Source organism: Canis aureus, chromosome 19 (assembly GCF_053574225.1).
Source record: "Canis aureus isolate CA01 chromosome 19, VMU_Caureus_v.1.0, whole genome shotgun sequence".
NCBI classification, from domain to species: Eukaryota; Metazoa; Chordata; class Mammalia; order Carnivora; family Canidae; genus Canis; species Canis aureus.
This window is the reverse complement of record NC_135629.1, coordinates 6010220-6030825: the sequence shown is the minus strand read 5'-3', so window position 1 is coordinate 6030825 and position 20606 is coordinate 6010220. Positions and strand designations below refer to the sequence as shown.

General features: G+C 45.8%; 1 protein-coding gene across 5 annotated transcripts in view; it reads right to left on the bottom strand.

The window, feature by feature from the left end:
• The window catches only part of FGD5 (FYVE, RhoGEF and PH domain containing 5), a 128213-nt gene that overhangs the window by 25533 nt on the left and 82074 nt on the right, over window positions 1-20606 (bottom strand). For 4 of the 5 annotated variants that reach the window (XM_077857716.1, XM_077857717.1, XM_077857714.1 and 1 more), the window contains exons 6-10: window positions 10377-10537; window positions 9951-10107; window positions 9228-9315; window positions 7450-7500; window positions 6792-6850 (exon numbers count right to left, since the gene is read on the bottom strand). In XM_077857716.1, coding sequence (XP_077713842.1) covers window positions 6792-6850; window positions 7450-7500; window positions 9228-9315; window positions 9951-10107; window positions 10377-10537 — 516 coding nt within the window. The remainder of the gene's footprint in view (window positions 1-6791; window positions 6851-7449; window positions 7501-9227; window positions 9316-9950; window positions 10108-10376; window positions 10538-20606) is intronic. The other variant, XM_077857715.1, reaches the window with a different exon arrangement.

Genomic DNA, 20606 nt, shown 5'->3' with positions numbered 1-20606 from the left:
AAACCCTCAGCCCCTAAAAGAAGCCAAGAAATCCACTCCCAGAGAACAGACAAAATGCCACTCAGTGCTTCTGGGGAAAGGGCAGAGGCAAAAGCTGTCTCCCCCAAGAAGAGAGGAGGTGCCCCCTTGGGCCCAGGATTATGCACCTGGGCCTGTGCAGAAACCTGTCCAAGACCTGCCATGGCCACAAGACAGTGTTTGGCTACCATACAGAGGAGGAGCAGGAACGCAGAGAAAGCTTGGCTTGTAGGCCCTGCTGAAGACCGAGGCTTGTCTAGGAGAGCAGAGACTTATGAGCATAGCACTGAGTAACAGGAAACAGCAGTCTACATTTGAGAAGGGGCAAGAGCATAGAGAGAGGCCCCTTCTGTGCTGCAGGGATTGCTAAGAGCTGAAGGTGGGAAGGAAAATGAGAAAAACTCTCTAGCATCTCAGGCCCCACAAACAGTACCAGGTAATAGCAGCCCTCTTCTGAAGGAATGTGAAGTCTAGGCAGCCCTGAAGGTGACACAGCAACAACAAAACCCAAACCCAACTCAACTACTGACTGGACTGACCCAACTCCTACCCCCTACATTAATGACATGATTAAAAAGGAGGCATTCCCACTTCTGGGGTAGATACCATTTCCCTCAGTCTCCACAATTCTTCCAACACATAATATCTGGCATTCAGTCAAACATTATGAGAGAAACACAAAATAGCAAGAAAGAACTCTAATTAATTTTCAAGAAATAAAGCATTCAACAAAACCAGGAGAGGTGACACAAATGTTAGTAAAACCATCAGACAGGGACTTTATTTTACTTTATTTTTTAAAAAGATTTTATTTATTTATGAGAGGCAGAGACACAGGCAGAGGGAGGAGGTGGCTCTTTGTGGGGAGCCTGATGTGGGACTTGATCCCAGGACCCCAGGATCATGACCTGAGCCATAGGGAGATGCTCAACCACTGAGCCACCCAGGTGCCCCAGACAAGGACTTTAGAATAACTATAATTAGTATGTTAAAGGAGCTAGTGAAAAAAGTAGGATGCATGCATGAACAGATGGAGAATTTCCACAGGGATAGAAACTATAAAAGAGAGTCAAATGGAAATGTTAAAAACAAAAAATGTAATATTAGAAATGTAGAATTCCCTTGACAGGCTTAGCAGCAAACTAATCAGAGCTGAGGAAAGAATAAATGAACTTGGAGGTAGATAGGTTGCAATTAACAAACTAAAACACAAGGAGAAAAAAGAGTGGTTGTGGGGAGCAGAGCATCTAAGACAATTTTCCAAAATTAATGAATGACAATAGACCCAGGAATCTTGATAATCACAGCCCCCTAAAAACATACATACTTAGATACCATAGTCAAACTTCTAAAAGTCAAATATAAAGAGACCTTGAAGGCAGCCAGAACAAAGGGACACACTGTGTAAGAGGGATAAATATTAATATTACGTGGATTTCTTATCAGAAACTATACAGGTCATAAGATAGTGGAATGGCATCTTTAGAAAAAAAAATTGGTCAATCCAGATATTTTCCCCAGGAAAATGTCTTTCAAGAATGAAGGTAAATTGACCAATCAAATAAATGGGCTATGGATGGTGGGACCCAGGTTTCTTAATGCTGGAGTGGAAATTATATAGATAAGCAAGGGGATGAGGCTAGAATGATCCACATGGTAATGATCAGAATTGGGGCTATCAGTAAGAACTCATATATACTTTAATATGGATACAGATGGTTATGTATAAAAATATTTACAGACATGAGTATACACACAGGTTACTATATAAACACTTAATTTTTTGCTCTGAAAGTAAGAGGAGGGCAGCCCGGGTGGCTTAGCGGTTTAGCGCTGCCTTTGGCCCAGGGCGTGACCCCGGGGTCCCGGGATCAAGTCCCACGTCGGGCTCCCTGCATGGAGCCTGCTTCTCCCTCTGCTTGTGTCTCTGTCTCTCTGTGTGTCATGAATAAATAAATAAACAAAATCTTTTAAAAAAAAAAAAAAAAGAAAGAAAGTAAGAGGACCTGAAAGATAGGATAGCCTACTTTGTGCCCAGATCTTGGCTTCTAATACCATTCTCAGGAACCAGGACTCCTTGGAGAAATGGCTGATTCTAAGTCTGGGGAAGGAAATAAACAAGATAAGCCTGGGACATCTTTGTAGTGCCAGAAAGTAGGAAAGTGCTCAAAAAATCAGCAAAACAAAAAATCCCACCCAAATCCATACTGATGGAGGGTACATGGAAAGTACAGAGGAACCAACTGACAGGGCTCCCAATGGCCAAAGCTGCAACAACTTGAGAAATAAATAAAGTGGTAGGAGATCATAATCTAAACATAAAACAAATATCCATGAGCACTTACTGATTTATTTATTTATAAAGATTTTACTTATTCAATTGAGATAGAGAGCACGAGCAGGGGGAAAGAGAGAGGGAGAAGCAGACTCCCTGCCGAGCAGGGAGCCCGACTTGGGGCTCGATCCCAGGATCCTGAGATCACGACCTGAGCTGAAGGCAGATGCTTAACTGATTGAGACACCCAGGCACCCCAGCACTTACTGATTTAAATGATTTACTTATGATGAGTAAATATATTTAAAAAATAAGGAAGAAGAGACAAAGATCCCATGCAGAAGAATTCCAAATAATTTAGGCAGATGCTTGGTCTTCAAGGAGAGGGAATATAACTCCTCATTCCTTAAATGTGGGCTGTGCATAATGACTTTCTTCCAACAAGTATGGACTATGTGGGGAGAAGGGATAACCTTATGAAGTTTAAATAAAATTGGAGAAATCTGACAAACAAAACCTCAGCCAGGTGGTCAAAGTCAACATCAGCACTCCCAAACCATGTTGCCAGTGTGTACAATACTGGTGTACAGTACAGTGTGTACTGGTACCGTGTGTACCAGTTGTCATTTCAGTACAATGTCATGAAAGTGGTACTTTACTTCCATGATATTTCTCCCAAAACCTATGAATCCAGTTTGTTCATGAGAAAACTATCAGACAATTCCAATAGGGGGGCATCCTTTAATATACCTGGACCAGTATTCTTCAAATTTGTCAAAGTCATCAAAACCAAGGACAGTCTGAGCAACCATTACAGTCAAGAGAGGCCAAAGGAAATATGATGACTAAGTGTGATATACTGGATGGGAACTTGGAACAAACATTAGGCAAAGATTAAGGAAACATTTGAGTGAACTTTAATAATACCGTATCAATACTGGTTCTTTAATGTACCATACTAATACAAAGATGCTAGCTAGTACTAGGGGAAACTGCGTGGGATACATGGGAACTTTCTATATTCTCTTTCTCAATTTTTTCTGTAAGTTTAAAATTTTCCTAAAAACTAAACGCTGTTCACAAAGTAGGACGGTGATTGCCAGGGGTTGCAGGGAGGGGCTTACAGCATTTAATGGGGATAGTTTCAGTTGGAGATGGTGAAAAAGTTCTGAAGGTGGATGGTGGTGATGGTCACACAACAATGTCAATGTACTTAATGCTGATGAACTGTGCACTTAAAAGTGGTTAAATTGAAAAAAAAAGTGGTTAAATTGTCAATTTTATGTTACGTGTATTGTAACTCAATAAAAATTTAAGTCTATTTAAAAAAAAAAACATTAAAAATCGGAGAACCCAGACTTACACCTGTCCTCTCTGTTCTAGAGGGAGACAGTTTACTCTCATGCTATGGGGAAGAGGACAGTCAATGGCCAATTTGATCAAAAGCCTTGAAAGCCTGACCTTACAACTAGATGTGGGATTTTTCTTCTAGGGAATCCTCTGAGGCTTGGTCTGAGTGACTGCAATTAAAAGCAAGGTACATCCACCCTCTGATCTAACCTGTGACCAGTCCTTGAAGGAGCACCCAGGGCTCACAAACCTGGGAGCCGACTCTGAACCTCCATGCCTACATTCATGACATTCCTCATAGCTGGGTCAAGAAAAAAGAAAAAGAAAAACCCAAATGCGAGAGAAAAAAACAAAGGGCCATTTGTACATTACGTGTGTCATGTGAGAAAGGAGCAGGTGCCACGCACATGGGCATATGCACATGTTTTCACACAAGAACGTGTGTGAGGTTGCAGGTCTGAACTTGTGAGTAATGTATGCAGCCATGTCTGGCCTAGAGGCTAAGAAAGGTTTAAGTTCAAGCCTCGGTCCCATGCTGAGAGCTGTGTGATCCTGGTGAAGCAACTTGTCTCTCCAGACCTTAGTTTCCTTGCTTGTGACACTGGGCTGATAATAGTGCCTCTGCTGTTCAGAGGGGAATATCGGCACAATCCCATGCTCAACAGAGGCAGCTATGGTCACCATGAGAAGGATGCTACATGGGAATCTGCTACAGCCTTTCCTAAAATGCTGGAGAAGATGACTTTTCCCACTTCTAAGATGTTCCCATCCCATCTTCACATTGTTCCTATTTATTCCTTGTCTTCCCTCAAAATGTGAGGATCATGGCATAGGAGGGGCTACCCAGGCCCCAGTTCTTAGAGTCACACTTCCCAAAGCTTCTCTCATCACTAACAGTCTTCTGCTAATGGGCTGCTCAATGGATTTATAGTTTGGCTTGGCTGCCAGTGCTTTATCCTAGTGAGCTTATCAGGGGCATTTCAGACCAGGTGTCAGGTAGGTATGTGGGCCCCATTTCAGGGTGGTGGGATTTGGCTCTTTCTAGAAACCATATCTCCAGCTTTGCTACCTTTGTGGGGAGTTGTAGCAATGGTCTGATGTGAGCATAAAGGTCACGTGAATGTTGCCACCTCCAGGAAGTCTTCTGTGGTTCTTACAACCAGGAAGTACCTCCCTAAAGTACTTCCACTGAACGCAATGTGGAGACACAGAAGGCTTTGTAAAAAAGGGGAATGGCACCATCAGATCTATTTTAACAGGATCACTTTGAATGGAATGGCAAGGTTGGGAGGTGATGAGGCCTGAGGTGGGCAGTGGCCATGGAGAGGGAGATGCAGAGCCCCAGCCTGCCCTTTAGCCACTCAAGCCATTGAGCTCTGCCCTGACATTGGGTTTATCTGGACCTGCCTGCCCATGCCCCAGGCAGAGCCCTAGCCTGGTCCCAGCAAGTGCGCAACAGGGGCTGCCAATCCAGGGCAGGCCCCACGTGGTGTCCCCAGGCAGCTGGAGATCAGGGCCAGCCTGTGCCAGGCACAGCGTCTAACCCCAGTCTTCGACAAAGCCAGGGGAGTTGGGGTGGAGAGGGGGTCGGCCTGCGGCTACTCCAGCTCCTCTTGCAAGAGGTTGCCGCACATGAGCTCACCCACAGGAGAGAAGACATGGCCCTTCTGACCTAGTTTTCCTTCTTGGAAACAGAGGCATCCCTGGCTGAAGCAGGGTGCAGAGAAGCCAGCCCCTCTGCTGCTATGTCATGACGGGGCATGGGACGCCAAAGCACTTCTGTCTCTGGCTACATTGGAGGAAATTTCACTGTATATACAGGATGCTAAAACAACAAAGAACAAGGAGCTCATGAACCCCAGAGCGGGAGGACAGATGACCTGATGATGACAACGTACCTGATGTACCGATTTTCACACTCACTTGGCTTTAGCCTCCACCCTCAGCACACCCTCTCTTCAGACTCTTGTCCTGCTTCACCTACCCTCTTCCCGTCTTCGGCCAAGCTGGGTGGCTCTCTGAACTCTAATGTGACCTATCCTTCGCCATCTCCATACCTCTGCCCAGGCCAGCCCCTCTTCCTGGCACACCTTTCCTCTCTCTGCTCCCCGTGGGGGCACCTCGCACATCATCACCTCTCATAGCCCTGACTGGGAGAGATGGCTCCATTCTCTGAACCATGTGACATTTTCTCTCTCCCTCACGGTGCTTATCATGTCCACACATTTATCCCTTCACAAGCTGTGATTTCCTCCATGTTGGGATTCACGTCTTAACTCTACCTCCAGTCCCCAACACAAGGCTGACATAGAGTAGGTGTCCAATAGATGTGACTCGCCTCCCCCTTCTGCCTGTGGATGATTCGCTATAAGGATGCACAGCAGAGCTGAGCAACCACTCGGCATGTATGCCACCATCACTCCCACCCCTGCTGGTGGAATACATCCCTAATCCATCACCGAACCCTTTCCCACTGGGCGAGGACTCAGCCTCAGAATCCTTCTCTACACAAAGCTCTAGGCTATTTACATCTTAGTGGAGCAGAAAATATGTGGACATAAGTAATCAAGGTAGCCACTTGAACAGAGTTGGTATATGGGATAAAGTTGGCCATGCTTGGCGGAAAGCTAGTAAATACCAGATCAGTGTCCAACAAACAGAGTCACACTCTGGCAGACTGTGTGTGCACTTAGAGCTCATGTATTCTTTTGGATTTTCAAACTTTTGTGAGCAAAACATTTACCTGGCAAACTTGTTAAAAATGCATATCCCTGGACCTTACCCCCAGATATTCTGGCTGAGAAGACCTAAGGTGTGCCGAGGGATTTGTAACTTACAAGGCACACCAGGTGCTAATGCAGATGGTCCCAGACCACAGTTGGGACATTACTTACCAGATTTATCAAAGTCTGTAGCCTCCCTCACTATTCTAATGGTAAACCAAAAACCTGAACAGGAACACACAGTACCTGAGGTCACAGCAAGTGTCAGGGCCAGAACCCAATGGCCAAGAACTCTTTGCAAAGTCCTGTGACATAGATGGTTGCCTGTAGCACTCCTAGAAGTGGAGTATCACAAGGCAGACCTGGGCAGGCTGGAGGGGTCCTAGACCTGAACCCCAGAGAAGGAGCCCAGGAAACAGACTTACCCCTTGCTCCATGCTGTCATTAGCGCGGTCTGTGACTTTGGAGATGAGGGTCAGTGCACCTGTGGAGGGAGGCAGAGACGATAGTGGGCCTTCTGGGAAGGAGGGCCAGCCCAGCAGCCACCATCCTCGCCTCCTTCGTATCCTCCCCTCTCCCCCACCCACTCCCCAAGATCATTGCAGTTGCAGGGGCCTATGCGTGGGTGGCACCAATTTTTCCCATGGCTGGGTCAGGTCACAGGCCCAACCCTAGCTTTGCTACTACTGCCTTAAGTGACCCTGACAGTGATCTGACCACTTTGTGCCTTCGTTTCCTTGGCTGTAAACAGAATATGTTAAAATAGAGACTGCCTTGGCAGGTCATATGCAGGGACAGTCACACAGAATTGGGAGGAAACAGACACTGTGGTGACTTTTTTAGCTCTGGCCCATCTCCGATCACCAAATTCTGATCACTACCCTCTCCTTTGACTAGATGGCAGCCCAACCCAGGGAGTCCCAGGCTTGAGGGGGGCGGGGAAATCATCTCAGAAGCCCCAGAGGTTTCCTGCCCCACAGCACATCCAGCTGCCAGGGAGGGGGCTGCGTCCTGCACCAGAGCTGGGAAACAGGGACTGAAAGAGGAATGTGTCGCCGTCCTCTGGGTTCAGGCTGCACTTACCCTGTGTGTTATCATATTCAGCGGAGTCCGGACAAAGGTTGTTTAAATAGTCTGCAGGGAGAATGAGAGCCAGGGTCAGCTTGCCCCAGGGAAGACTGCCCCTCCTGTCCACAGCAGGAGCCCCCCTCTCCAGACTTGGAAGAAACATGCCAGAAGAATGGGGCATCTACCCTCTTGCCCCTGTTAGTTAGCCTGCGATACCACCACACTAGAACAAAACAAGCCCCCGAGCCATCACCAGCATCACTGCCACCATGGCTAGCTGTTCACTCGTTCAACGTGTATCTATCCAGCGCTTGCTGTGTGCCTGGCGCTGCGCTATGCCTTCAGGATATGGACACAGACAAGGTGAATCCCTGCCGCTGAGAAGCACACTGTCTTCTAGGGGAACAGATGTGACTATCAACACAGCAGAGTGTGATGTATTAAACCTTTAACACATTTATACCCAAAAGCTCTACATGGGCTGGCCTCTCCAACTACCTCTCCACGTCACTCATTCACTCTGGCAATGCTGGCACTCTTACTATTGCTTGAACATGGCAAGTCTGTAATACCCCCGGGCCTTTGCACTCACTATTCCCTCTATCCAGTATTCTCTTCTTCCAGATTTTTGTAGGGTTCATGTTCTCATTTTGCTGAGATCTCTGTGCAATGTTACCTCCTCAGAGAGGTCCTTCCTGAGTGCTGTATCTAATTCAGAGGCCTATTTACCTCCATCCCCTCAGCCTGCTTTATTTTCTTCAGAGCTCTTGTTTCTGACATATATTTTTATTTCCTTCTTAGTTTGTTAGAGTAAAAACTCCACAACATCACAGAGTTTCAGCTGTTTAATTCAGTGCTATATCTCTAGCATCTAGCACAGGGCCTGGTACAGAGTAGATGCTCAATAAACACTTGTTGAATTAGATGAACAAATTCTCTGTCCCCTGGCTTTAACAGACTTTCCTTATGGCCTGGTCACCACCTGGAATTACATACATATCTCTTTGTGTGGTTGCCTGTCTCCCTCACTGGAACAGCAGTTCTCCAGGCCTGGCATCTTTGTCCATTTGGGAGGCAGTTGGGTAAATGAGTCTGGAGCTCAGGACAGAGGTGTGGTGTTTCTGGGAGGTGGAAGTAGGGGAGGGGATGACTTTCCCTGGGGCAGAGTTTGTAAAGTGGGGAGGAAGGAAAGAGGACCTAGGACTGAGCCCCAAGAAATACTGACATTTACAGAACAGTGGAAGAAGGGAGTTGTCAATACAGATGGGAGAGGGGTAGTAGAGAAGTCGAGGGAGGCAGGGGGAGAGAGTACAAAAGCCTCAGGATGAGATGATTTTGAGAAGCAGGAAGTTGTCAGTGGCTAAGCCACGAGATGGTCAGAGCAGGTTTAAGGTGGAAAATGTCCACTTTTTTGGCCACAAGAAGGGACTGGTGATAAGAACAGCTTTAGGGAAATGAAGCACTAACTGAGGAAATGCAGAACAGGGGAAGGTATGAGCTTCTGTGTTTTAGGATGGGAGAGGCTGAAGGAAGACAAAGATGGCCACTGAAGTGAGGTTTCCAAGGTGGCAGCAGGGGATCCAAAGCTCAGCTAGAGGGAAAGCGGTGGCACAGTCCAGGCTGTCTGGAGGCACAGTAGCCAGGAACTGAGAGCAATCCTCCTACTACCCATTCCCACCACAAGGGGAGGGGAGGTGGTCATCACACAGCTTGCCACTGTCACCAGCACCCCTTCCTAGGTGCCTTCTTTCCCTGCATCACCTCAGTGTACCTTGACCTCCTGTGGGGCCCACCTGTGAGGAGCACTTGGTACTGGAAGAGGCGCTGAACCACCCGCAGCAGCCGGTGCTTCACGTTCTGGCCACCTCCTTGCTGACTCTGCTGCTCCCAAGAGACAAAGGAAGGACAAAACTCCATTAGAGACCCCTGTCTCGAGGTACCAGGCTCATGGCATCCCTCATACACTGTCCCATCCACACTACTTCCTGGCCACACCGAGCTTCTCCCCTCTTTAAAACCAGGTCCCCCCTCCTCCAGGAAGGCCTCCCAGATTAGCACCACCCTGCCATGACAGTTCATTCCTTAGCCTCACAGTTAGTGCTACATTCAGTAACATGTATCTACTAGTCCCTGCTTTGCATCTAGTGTCAGTAAAAGAAAAAAGCCCCCATTTTCTGTCTAGTAACTGGGTCCCCAGTTGATGGTCCATTTGTTGGTTACTCTAACAGCTGGGGCCCCAGCTTGCTTTGTGCTTTTCTACTGGGACAGGAGAACAGTCACTAAAACCCTTGCCATGGTGGGGGGTCATAGAGTTGTCATCAATCACCCATCAGGGAATGTTCTCAGTTCTAGGTCTTTCCTCCTGCTGGGCCACCCTTTCCTCCCCCAGCCAGGCCCTCCCTTCTGACCTTCAGCCTCAGACCTACCAAGAAGCCCCCCTGGTTTGCAGTAAGCCCTTCCATGCCCACCCCACCCCTGTATATTAGAGCAAATTCTCAGAGGACCAAGGGACCCACCTCAAACTCACGGACAGCAGCTGCCAGCCGTGGAGAATGCAAGCAGGTCTCACTGAGCAGACTCAGATACCTGTCGAACTGCAGGATGTGAGCAGCATGGTGGTCAAACTCCTGCTCCCGGGCCAGGAAGACATCGGCCACCTTCTGCTGGCCCTCCCTGCAGCCGGGGAGGGGGATGGGACAGGGAGAACTCAGCCTTGGGACCAGCACAGTGGTAAGTGGTGAGAGCTAGAGTCACGTTACTGGGTGGAACCACAGCTTGACCCTCTCACACTCCCACTCGTTTTACTTTGGGCAAATGACCTAACACCTGTGTCTTGGCTTCCGCATCAGTCAAATGAAGACACCATTCCACATGGTGGGGTTTTAACTGCCCCCACCCCCCACTGCAGTGGAAGTAGGGAAAGGAGTCCATGGACAGCTCACCAGTGCAACAGCCTCTCCCCCAGCTCCTCCAGGATTCCCTGATGAAGGTCTCGGATGGCTGGGAGTTCGCTTAGGCCACGCCTCAGCTCTTCCCTGGACAACGTGTCCTTGCCCTCTTGGTCTATTTCATCCAAGGCCCTTGTGACAGCTCCGTGGAAATCCTGAAACCCCAAAGGCTTGTTACGCAGTTGACAGGACTGAGCACAAGTTCTCCCTGGCAGCTCCCGAGGGGCTCTGAAGCCCTGGCCTACACACAGCATAGGACCTTAGGCCAGTGTTTCAGACCCCAGTGTTCTCACCTGTAAAATAGGGGTTATAACACATACCTGGTGATCACAGGTAACTGATGCCCCAAAAGCACCCAACACAACTGCTGTTATAGCGGAGGGCTTTAAAGCATGTTCATTCCTGAACTTGGGGCATGCTGTTCTTCTGAAAAGTTGGGTAATTCCCTCTCTGAAGAAATACAAAGTGCTCTACCATTATCTATCTTTGAAAAGGTTCATGTACTGTGTTGCTTTAGAATAAAGTCTAAAGAAACCATAGGCAAACCCTCCATGGCTTATTAAGCAATCACTGAAATTGATGCAGATGGTAACTATGTACAGATATTCATGTCTTAGAGCTAAATCAAGAAAGGATACAAAAATTGTCTTTCTACCCTAACACAGTCCTATAAAACAGGAACAAAGGAAAAAGTAAAAGGAAATGGAGGGAAACGTAAACAGTGGTTGTGCTCAGAGATTAGGAATGACTTTTTTCTTTGTTTTAATCACTTTAAAAAAATCCAACTAAATTTAATGATTTAAAGATTAGGAATGATTTTTTTCTTCTTTGTTTTAATCACTTTAAAAAAATCCAACTAAATTTAGTGAACATTAAAATTATGCTGAGTGAAGTAAGTCAGTCAGAGAAGGACAAACATTATATGTTCTCATTCATTTGGGGAATACAAATAATAGTGAAAGGGAATATAAGGGAAGGGAGAAGAAATGTGTGGGAAATATCAGAAAGGGAGACAGAACGTAAAGACTGCTAACTCTGGGAAACGAACTAAGGGTGGTAGAAGGGGAGGAGGGCGGGGGTGGGAGTGAATGGGTGACGGGCACTGGGGGTTATTCTGTATGTTAGTAAATTGAACACCAATAAAAAATAAATTAAAAAAATAAAAAAAATAAAATTATGACAAATACAAGGCCCCCTCCTCATGAAAAATTTTTTTATCTTCAACTACACCCACTCTTGCAAGAGCCATAGGTCTGTAGTTTTAAATACATGGGATACACTGAGATCACCTCGAATTGTGAAGCGCTGCACATTAGGCAGGACATCCCATGAGAGGTCTTGTGGTCCAGCCCAAATTAAGAAGGTCCGATCACCTTTACAGCATTCAGGACAGATGACCACAATGCCTTGTTTGATTGCCTCCCTGATGGAGAACTCATGACTAAGCAAGACAGTTAATTCCACTGCTGAACAGTTTTCATTGCTAGAATGGTCTCTTTACATTGAGAGCTGAAAGGACAAAATGCCTGAAAGGATGAGCAGCCCCTCCTCCAGGAAGTCTTTCTGGTCTCCCCCCCCACCCCCCCCAACCTCCCCCCCCCCCCCCCGTAAAGGAATGCAGGAGAAGGAGAGGGATAGGCAAAAAAGGCAGGGAGGTAGTACAGGGCCAGATAGGGGGACAAGGGGAGAGAGAAAGAAAAATGAGAAAGCAGAGAAAAAGAGAGAGGGAGAAAGAGGAGAGAGAGGGAAGGCTGGAGGGAAGGGGGGACTGAGGAGAGGGCAGGACCCAGAATGTGAGAGGCAGATACTTTGCTGTGCCCTGCCCCTCCAATATCTGTAAAGATGCTGCCTGTGCCGTCAGGCGGAGGACACAGATGTGCGGGTTACAAAGGTCTCTGCTTCCTGAACACCTCATCCTGTCCGGAGCTGACCTCCTGCTGCTGCAACCTGCTCTGCCGGGAATTGGCAGGGAGGACAAGGAGAGGGCGGCATACCCTGGCCTGTGGTTCCAAGGAGGGTGGATGAGCTGGTTCCTCCTGAGGCCAGCCCTCATTAGCCCCAGTCTGGTGCAATTTGAAGGTCTCAGAACACCTCTAGCCCCATCACTGAGGTCAGAAACTTGGGGCTGAGTCTTGAACTAATGAATAGATTCACACATGCTCTAACTAAGGCATGTGTGTCCTTAAGTGGAGGCCACATGCTAGAGCTATAATTAGAAACCAAATCCCATTGTATCTAAGCTATCAGAGCCTTTCCTGAAAGCATGTTTCAGAGGGTGGAGAAAGTGTGAACTACAAGTGAGAAGGAACTAGGGGGAGGTGGTGTTTAATCCTTCTTTCTGCCCATAGCTTGCTCTGAGATCCTGGGGTCGCTCTGAACTGGGAGTAGGGGTTTCTCTACCCAGGGCAGGAGGACCCTCCCACTCTTCCTTATGAGTCTCCATGTTTAGGAGCCAGCCTCCAGCCCTGCAGAGTCTTCTCAGCCCTGGCACCCCAAAGAAAGGAAGAAAACATCCCAATGAGGACAATAATCCCTCTTGCTTGGGCAGTTGATTGACAGAGGATTTTTCACACATTGTCATCGGATCTGCACGAGGTTCAAGCTCAGATACACCAGAAGAGTAGCTGATGACTGTGGGCAAGCTGTCACTTGTCTGAGCCTCAGTTTCCTCATCTGTAAAGTAGGGATAACAGTATCACTAAGTACAGCATGAGGCTGCTGAGAAGCTCATCCTGATGTTTAAACTGCTTTGCAAACTGTAAAGTGCTATCCTCATGGCAGCTGTGATTATATTTTGGGTATGACATCTTTAGAGCAGGGTCACATCTGTTTTTGTTTCCTGCTGTGTTTCTTAACTCCAACAGAGCATGTGACACAGAGGAGTTTGATAGTACTTGCTGACTACTGACTGACTGAAAGACCTTTATTTAACAGAAAAGGACAATAGGCCATAGGGAGCTAAGATTGCAATTTGGTCACCCTGCCGCCCAGATTACCACAAAAAAAGGGAAGAGGGCAAAGGCAAGGGAGAGAAGGAAGGACAAGCAAAGACAAGAGTGATGGCTGCATGTGCATTGCACCCCAGGGAGCTAAAATATTAACTGCTCTGCAAGCTAGTTTCTCATCTGTAATTAATTCTCACTAAATTGACTTAGTCCCAACGGGCAGGATGGCCATCATCAACATGACTCATTTTAAAAACTGGAGCATAATTGGACTCGCCACAAACATCCGTTCTTAAAACTCTTGCATTGGCTGGCAGCGCTGAGTGCCAGACACACCATCTATCACTCCCTGAAAGATTTCTGCTGTCTTAATAATTCTGGCCATCACTGCACTTGGGGTCTGTCAGACGGAGGAAGGGAGTAGGAGATATCCGGCTCTCATCCCCTTATTCATTCAACAAATATTCTGAATGTCTGCTCTGCACCAAGCCCTGAGGAGAGAGTGGGAGCAGGAAATGTTGTTATGCCCTCAAAGAGTTTGTAATCTAGGAAAAAGAGAGGAGTAAAAACACAAATTCGATGCATAGGTATAAGTGTTGTGATGGGGAAAAGCATAGGAGCCACAGTTGGTCATAAGAGGGAGACCTGGCTTACCTCTGGGAAAGCATGCCAGGAAGGCAACACCTCCACTGAAAAAAGAGGGGAGTGTTTCAGGCAGTGGGGACAGCACGTGCAAAGGCCTTGAGGCGGAGGAGGAACTAAATTGAGTGTGTCTTGGGTGCAGCGTGTGTGTGCATGTGAGTGTGTGCACCTTGCAAAAAATGTACAGGATTAGAGTATGATGGCCCTGGAGGATCAGAACAGAGAACCCACCCCACAGGGCCCTGTGGGCTTTTAGAGGCACTTGGTTTTCATCCTGGGATCTCTCTTAGAAAATTAACTTTGTTGGGAGAACAAACTGGAGGTGGCCAGAATGAGAGCAAGACCGTTCCAGTCATCCAGGAGAGAGGCCTAGATGGTGGCTTCCAATGGTGGCCATGGGGATGGAGAGAGGGGACAGACTACAGATAATAAGGAAAAAGAACTGAGTGGAGTGGTCTCAATGCCTGCTGGGTCCAGTCCGAACCCCTCTGGGCACCAGAGGCCTTTCTGATCTGGTCTGCCTTCTCACCATACTCACTTCCCAGCTCTCTGTGGAGCTCCCGTTCCAGCCTCAGAGCCTCTAGGTCCCAAGTCAAGGCCTGAAGAACACAAATGAGTCCCTGTCTACCTAGAGAGTTGTGTGTGACCTTGGGAAAGTCACTTCATCCCTGTGGACCTCAATTTCCCCCTCTGCTAAATGGGGATACAAATTCATGCTTCACAGAGTTTGTGTACATTGCCTTCTGTTATGTTTTAGGATGATTTGTTCCTGTGCCTTCCTTCTTCCCTAGACTGAGTTTTACTTATCTCTGTATCCCCAGCACCCAGAGTGGGAGCGCTCCAGGGTGCTCCCAGGGAAGGTGAGCAACACATGACAACAGCCAATATGTACCAAAAACTTGCACCATGTTAGCCATGTGTGTTCAACACTGTACATTCACTTTCCCATCTAATCTTCAGAACAACCCTCTCACTTTCACACTAATATTATTTCTATTAGCTGATAAAATAACCAGGCCCAGAGGGGTTACGTAATTTGCCCAATGCCACCAAGATGGCAAGATTTGAGCCCAAGTCAGATTGACTCCAAAGTCCCAGATCTTTCCATTGCTCCACACTAACCTCACATTTACAGATGGGCCCAGACAGGGGAGTGACTTGCTCAGGTCCAGGAGGTAGACTAGAACCTGGTTCTTCGGAGTGCTGGCCGGGCTTGTGCCCACCCTCGGAGACCCTGAGGCAGTCTGGTCGAGAGGCCCGAATGTAGGGACTGCCTCTCTGCCTCTGGAGCCCAGACATTTCCCGGAGCTCACATGGTTCTTAGAACCCTGTCTTGGGCTTGTGTGCAGTAGAAGCAGAGACCTCACGTGCAGGGGCCTGGTCCCTTGGCCCCTTTCTCTCTTCTCTAAACCCACTAATGAGTTTTCTGGGAAACACAGCATCTCTGTTCTCTGGGATCAACAGTTTGTGGGTAACCAGGATTTCCTCCTCCCTGCAAATAGTCAAACCACTGATGTTGCTGCCAAAACTCAAATGGACTCACTAGGATCCCATCTGGCCAAATACGAATCAACCTCAACCATACCCGCCCAATGTCACAAACATGCACTGGCAGGCCCCGAGCTGTTCAGTAGACATGGCTTCACCTGGCCTGGTCAGTCACAGGAGGATATTTTGGAACCCTGAAAATAATTCTATGTAGAGGCACACAAAGACTTTTTTTTTTAAGAAGAGAGGAAGTTGGGAGGGGCAAAGGGAGAGAGAATCTTAAGCAGGCTCTATGCCCAGCACAGAGCCCAACACAGGGCTTAATCCCACAACCCTGAGATCATGACCTAGGGCAAAATCAGGAGTCAGACACTTAAATGACTGAGCCACATGGGTGCCCCTATCCTTTTTTTTTAGGCTTTAAAAAAATTGATTTATTCATGAGAGACACACAGAAAGAGGCAGAGACATAGGCAGGGAGAAAGGCCGGCTCTTTGCAATGTGGGACTCAATCCCAGGACCCTGGGATCATGACCTGAGCCAAAGGCAGACAGACACTCAACCACTGAACCACCTAGGCACCTGGCACCCCTAGACGACTTAAACTGTATTTAAAAAAATGTATGAGCCATTCAGAAAAATAAGTAAATTAGACTTCATGTTAACAGATAAATATGGAAAAAAGGAATTTGGTTGTTCTATGTAACTTTTCCTATTCTTGTCACTTTTCTGTAAAGTTGAATTAGTTGTGACTGGGTGGTGCAGTCAGTTGAGGCACTGACTCTTGGTTTTGACTCATGATCTCAGGGTTGTGAGATCAAGCCCCACACTGGCCTCCATGCTTGGCACTCAGTGTGGAGTCTACTTAAGATTCTCTCTCCTTCTCCCTCTGCTCCTCCCACTGTGCTCTCGCTCTGTCTCTCTCTCTCTAAAATAAATAAATAAATCTTTAAAATAAATAGAATTTTAAAATCACTGAAAAAGAAAGATGAAAAATAATAAAATGCTTAGGAATAAATTTAACAAAAGAAGCATACAACCTGTACTCTGAAAACAATAAAACATCACTGAAAGAAATTAAAGAAGAGGCATCTGGGTGGCTCAGTCAGTTAAGCATCCAACTTTTGATTTTGGTTCAGGTCATGATGTCAGGGTTGTGAAGCCAAGCCCTGTATCAGGCTCCACACTGGGTGTGGAGCAGGTTTAAGAGTCTCTCTCCTTCTGCCCTTCCCTGCTCTCAAAAAGAAAAGAAATTAAAGGAGACCTATGTAAGTGGAAAGATGTCTCGTAGTCACAACTTAACACTGTTAGAGGTTAATATTCCCTACAGATTCACCTCAACCCCCATAAAAAATCTCAGTTACCTTTTTTTAGAGAAACTGACAAGCTGATTCTAAAATTCACATGGCAGTACAAGGGACCTAGAATAGCCAAAATTATCTTGAAAAAGAAGAACTCACACTTCCTGATTTCAAAACTTATCATAGGGCTATAGGAATCAAGACTGAATGGTATCAGGGTGTCTGGGTGGCTCAGTCAGTTAACTGTCCAGCTCTTGATTTCAGCTCAGGCCATGATCTCATGGATTATGAGACTGAGCCCTATGTCAGGTTCCTTACTCAGGGGGGAGTCTACTTGAAGAGTCTCTCTCTCTGCCCCCCCCCCCCCGCTTGCTCTCTCTCATTCTCAAAAAATAAATCTTAAAAAAAAAAAAGACTGTGTAGTATCAGCATTGGACAGAGATAAAGATCAATGGAATAGAAATAAGAACCCAGGAATAAATGTTTATGGTCAAGTGATTTTTAACAAGGGTGCCAAGAAAATTCAGTGGGGAAAAAAGCCTTTTCAACAAATGGTGCTGAGATATTTGGATATCCATATTCAAAAGGATGAATCTGGACTCCTTCTTTATACCATACACAAAAATCAACCCAGAAGTAAGTACTTATGTGTAAGAGCTAAAACTATGAAACTCTTTAAAGAAAATATGGGAGTAAATCTTTGTGATTTGGGGCTAGGCAGAGCTTTCCTAGATATGACGCCAAAAGCACAAGCAACAAAAGAAAACAGATAAATTAGATTACAGCAAAATTAAAAACTTTTATGCTTCAAAGGACACTATTGAGTGAGTGAACAACGACAACCCACAGAATGAGAGGAAATATTTGCAAATCACAGATCTGATAAGGGACTTGTATATAGAATTACAATGAAAAGATAACCCATTAAAAAATGGGCAATGGATTTGAAGACATTTGTCCAAAGAAAATATACAAATAACCAAGAAGCACATGGAAAGATGTCTGACATCATTAGTCATTAGGGAAATGCAAAATCAAAACCATAGTGAGATCCCACTTTGCACCCATCAGGATGGCTATAATAAAAAAGATAATAACAAGTCCTGCAAGGAGGTGGGAGAAACTGGAACTCTCACACACTACTGGTGGGCATCTAAAATGGTGCAGCCACTTTGGAAAACAACTGGTAGTTCCTCAAAAGGTTAAAAAACTACCATATGATCCAGCAACTGCTCTCCTAGGTATATCTCCAAGAGAATGGAAAACATATATTCACACAAGAATTTGTCCGTGAATGATCATAGCAGCATTTTCAGAATAGTCAAAGAGTGAAAAGCACTCAAATGTCCATCAACTAATAAATGGATAAACAGAATGTGGTCTATCTACACAATGGAATGCTGGCCATGAAAAGGGATGAAGTACGGACACATATTGCAATGCAGATGAACCTTGAATACGTTATACTAGGTGAAAGACACCAATGACAAAAGACTACAATTTATATGAAATGTCAAGGACAGGAAAATCTACAGAGATAGAATTCAATAGCTGAGTGCCTAGGGCTGAGGCAGGGTGATGGGGAGTGACAACTCAGGGGTTTGCAGTTTCTCTTTGGGGTGATGAGAATGTGCCAAAATTGATTGTTGTGATGACTACACAACTCTAAACATAACAGAAAACTATTGCAGTTTATACTTTAAATGGTTGAATTGTATGGTATGAGATTTATATCTCAACTAAGCTGTTAAAAAAATTGAAGAGGGAAGCCACAGATTGGGAGAATATTCACAATATGCATATCTGAAAATAGACTTATGTTCAGAATACTTAAGGAATTCCTACAGACCAGTAAGAAAAAGACAGGCAACCCAATTAAAAGGTAAGCAAAAAGCCTTTAAATGAGGATTTCCAAATGGAAATAAATAATAAACAGAGAGATACTCAATTTCATAAACCATCAAGGAAATGCAAGCTAAACCCACGATGAGAAACCACCACGTGATCACCAGAATGGCCACAAGTAAGACTGACAATTCCCGCGTGCTGGCAGCATGAGGAACGTTATTCCCAGATGTTGGGGGTGGAAGTAAATATTGCTTCAACCGCCTTGAAAACCCATTTGGCAGTTCCTAATTAAGCTGAATCTGTGCTTACTCTGTGACCAACAATTCCATTCTAGGCAGATACTGAGGAGAAATGAGTACTCATGTTCCCTAAAGATACATATGAGAGCATTCATAGCAGCTTTAGAATAGCCTGAGCTGGAAACAAGCTAAATATGATCATTAACAGGAGGACAGATATACCAACGGTGGTATATACACACAAAAGAATACTGATAAGTATGAAAACGTGGATGAATCTCACATATTATGTTGGACTAAAGAAGCCAGACACAGAAGCCAGACACATCATAATTCATGATTCCATTCATATGAGGTCCCATGACAGGCTAAACCAATCGAATATGATGGAAAGCGAAATAGTGGTAACCTCTGGAGGGTGACATGGACTGAGGAGGGGCACAGAGGCATCTGCTGGGATGATGAAAATGTTCTGAGTGGTGGTTACAAGTGCACATACACACACATACTAAGGATTTAAGCCCTACCCTTAAGATTCATGCATTTAACTGTATGTAAGTTACAAAACAGTTTTTAAAAAGGAAAACAGCTCTCCGAGGTCCCTGGAAGAAGGAAGACAAGCATTGCTTGTCCCCACTGTGTTTGTGTCTCCTCCAAGCCCTTCATTTCAACTCCCTGGGCCTGGAGTTCATGGTGCTTTAAGAGCCTGTCCAGCCTGCCTCTGCACCTCACTGCTCACTCTGCATACCAGTGCTTCTCCAGGATAAGCATGCTTCACAATCATCTGTGGGACTTACTCGAACCCAGATCACTAGGCCTGCCTCCAGAGCTTCCACTCAGGAGGCTGGGGGTGGGGCTGGATAATTTTCATTTCTCCCATGTTCCAGGTAATGCTGCTGCTGCTGGTCCTGGGTCCACACTTTGAGCACCACTGCTTTATAGGAATCCTCTTTCCCAGCCTCTGTGTCTTTGTTCTGCGCTTCTGGCATCTGATCCATATCTTGCTCATCTTTTAAAGCTGCTTCAAATGCCACCTCCATCATGAAGCCCTCCTAGGTTATTTCATCAATCCGTCTAGTGGTCTTTCAAGTATCCTACAGTCTCCAGAACTCTGGGGTCACAGCCTGAATGAAACTACCCTGATTTCAGAATGTCTCTGAAGTCTCATATTTTAGCTTAAGAATTAAGGCATATTTTACATTATTCTCTAAAATATATCCATGTGTGATTTAGTTTACTTCAAAATATGTATCTGAAGCAAAGCAGATGCTCTTAGAAAATGTGTTCTGTTTATCCCGTGGCCTTGAGTACTCCTGGACACCTACTACATACCTTGAGGCAGCGCTATGTGTATCCCAGTCTTAAAAGTAATGGCTTTACAATATTTTGCATTATTAGGCTATATATTTACTCTATATGTTTCTGTTATCTTTTCTCCAATTATGCAGAAGCAGATTATGTCTCATTCACTTTCATTTCACCCTTAAATTGACCCAGCTTTGTTCATAACTGTGAAGTTGTTTTTTTTTTAAGATTTTATTTATTTATTCATGAGAGACACAGAGAGAGACAGAGAGAGGCAGAGACACAGGCAAGAGGGAGAAGCAGGCTCCATGCAGGGAGCCTGACATGGGACTCAATCCCAGGTCTCCAGGATCATGTGCTGGGCTGAAGGCGGCGCTAAACCGCTGAGCCACTCAGGCTGTCCAGAAGTTATGTTTTTTAACTCATTTTTTAAACCATATTTTTAAAGGCTTCTTA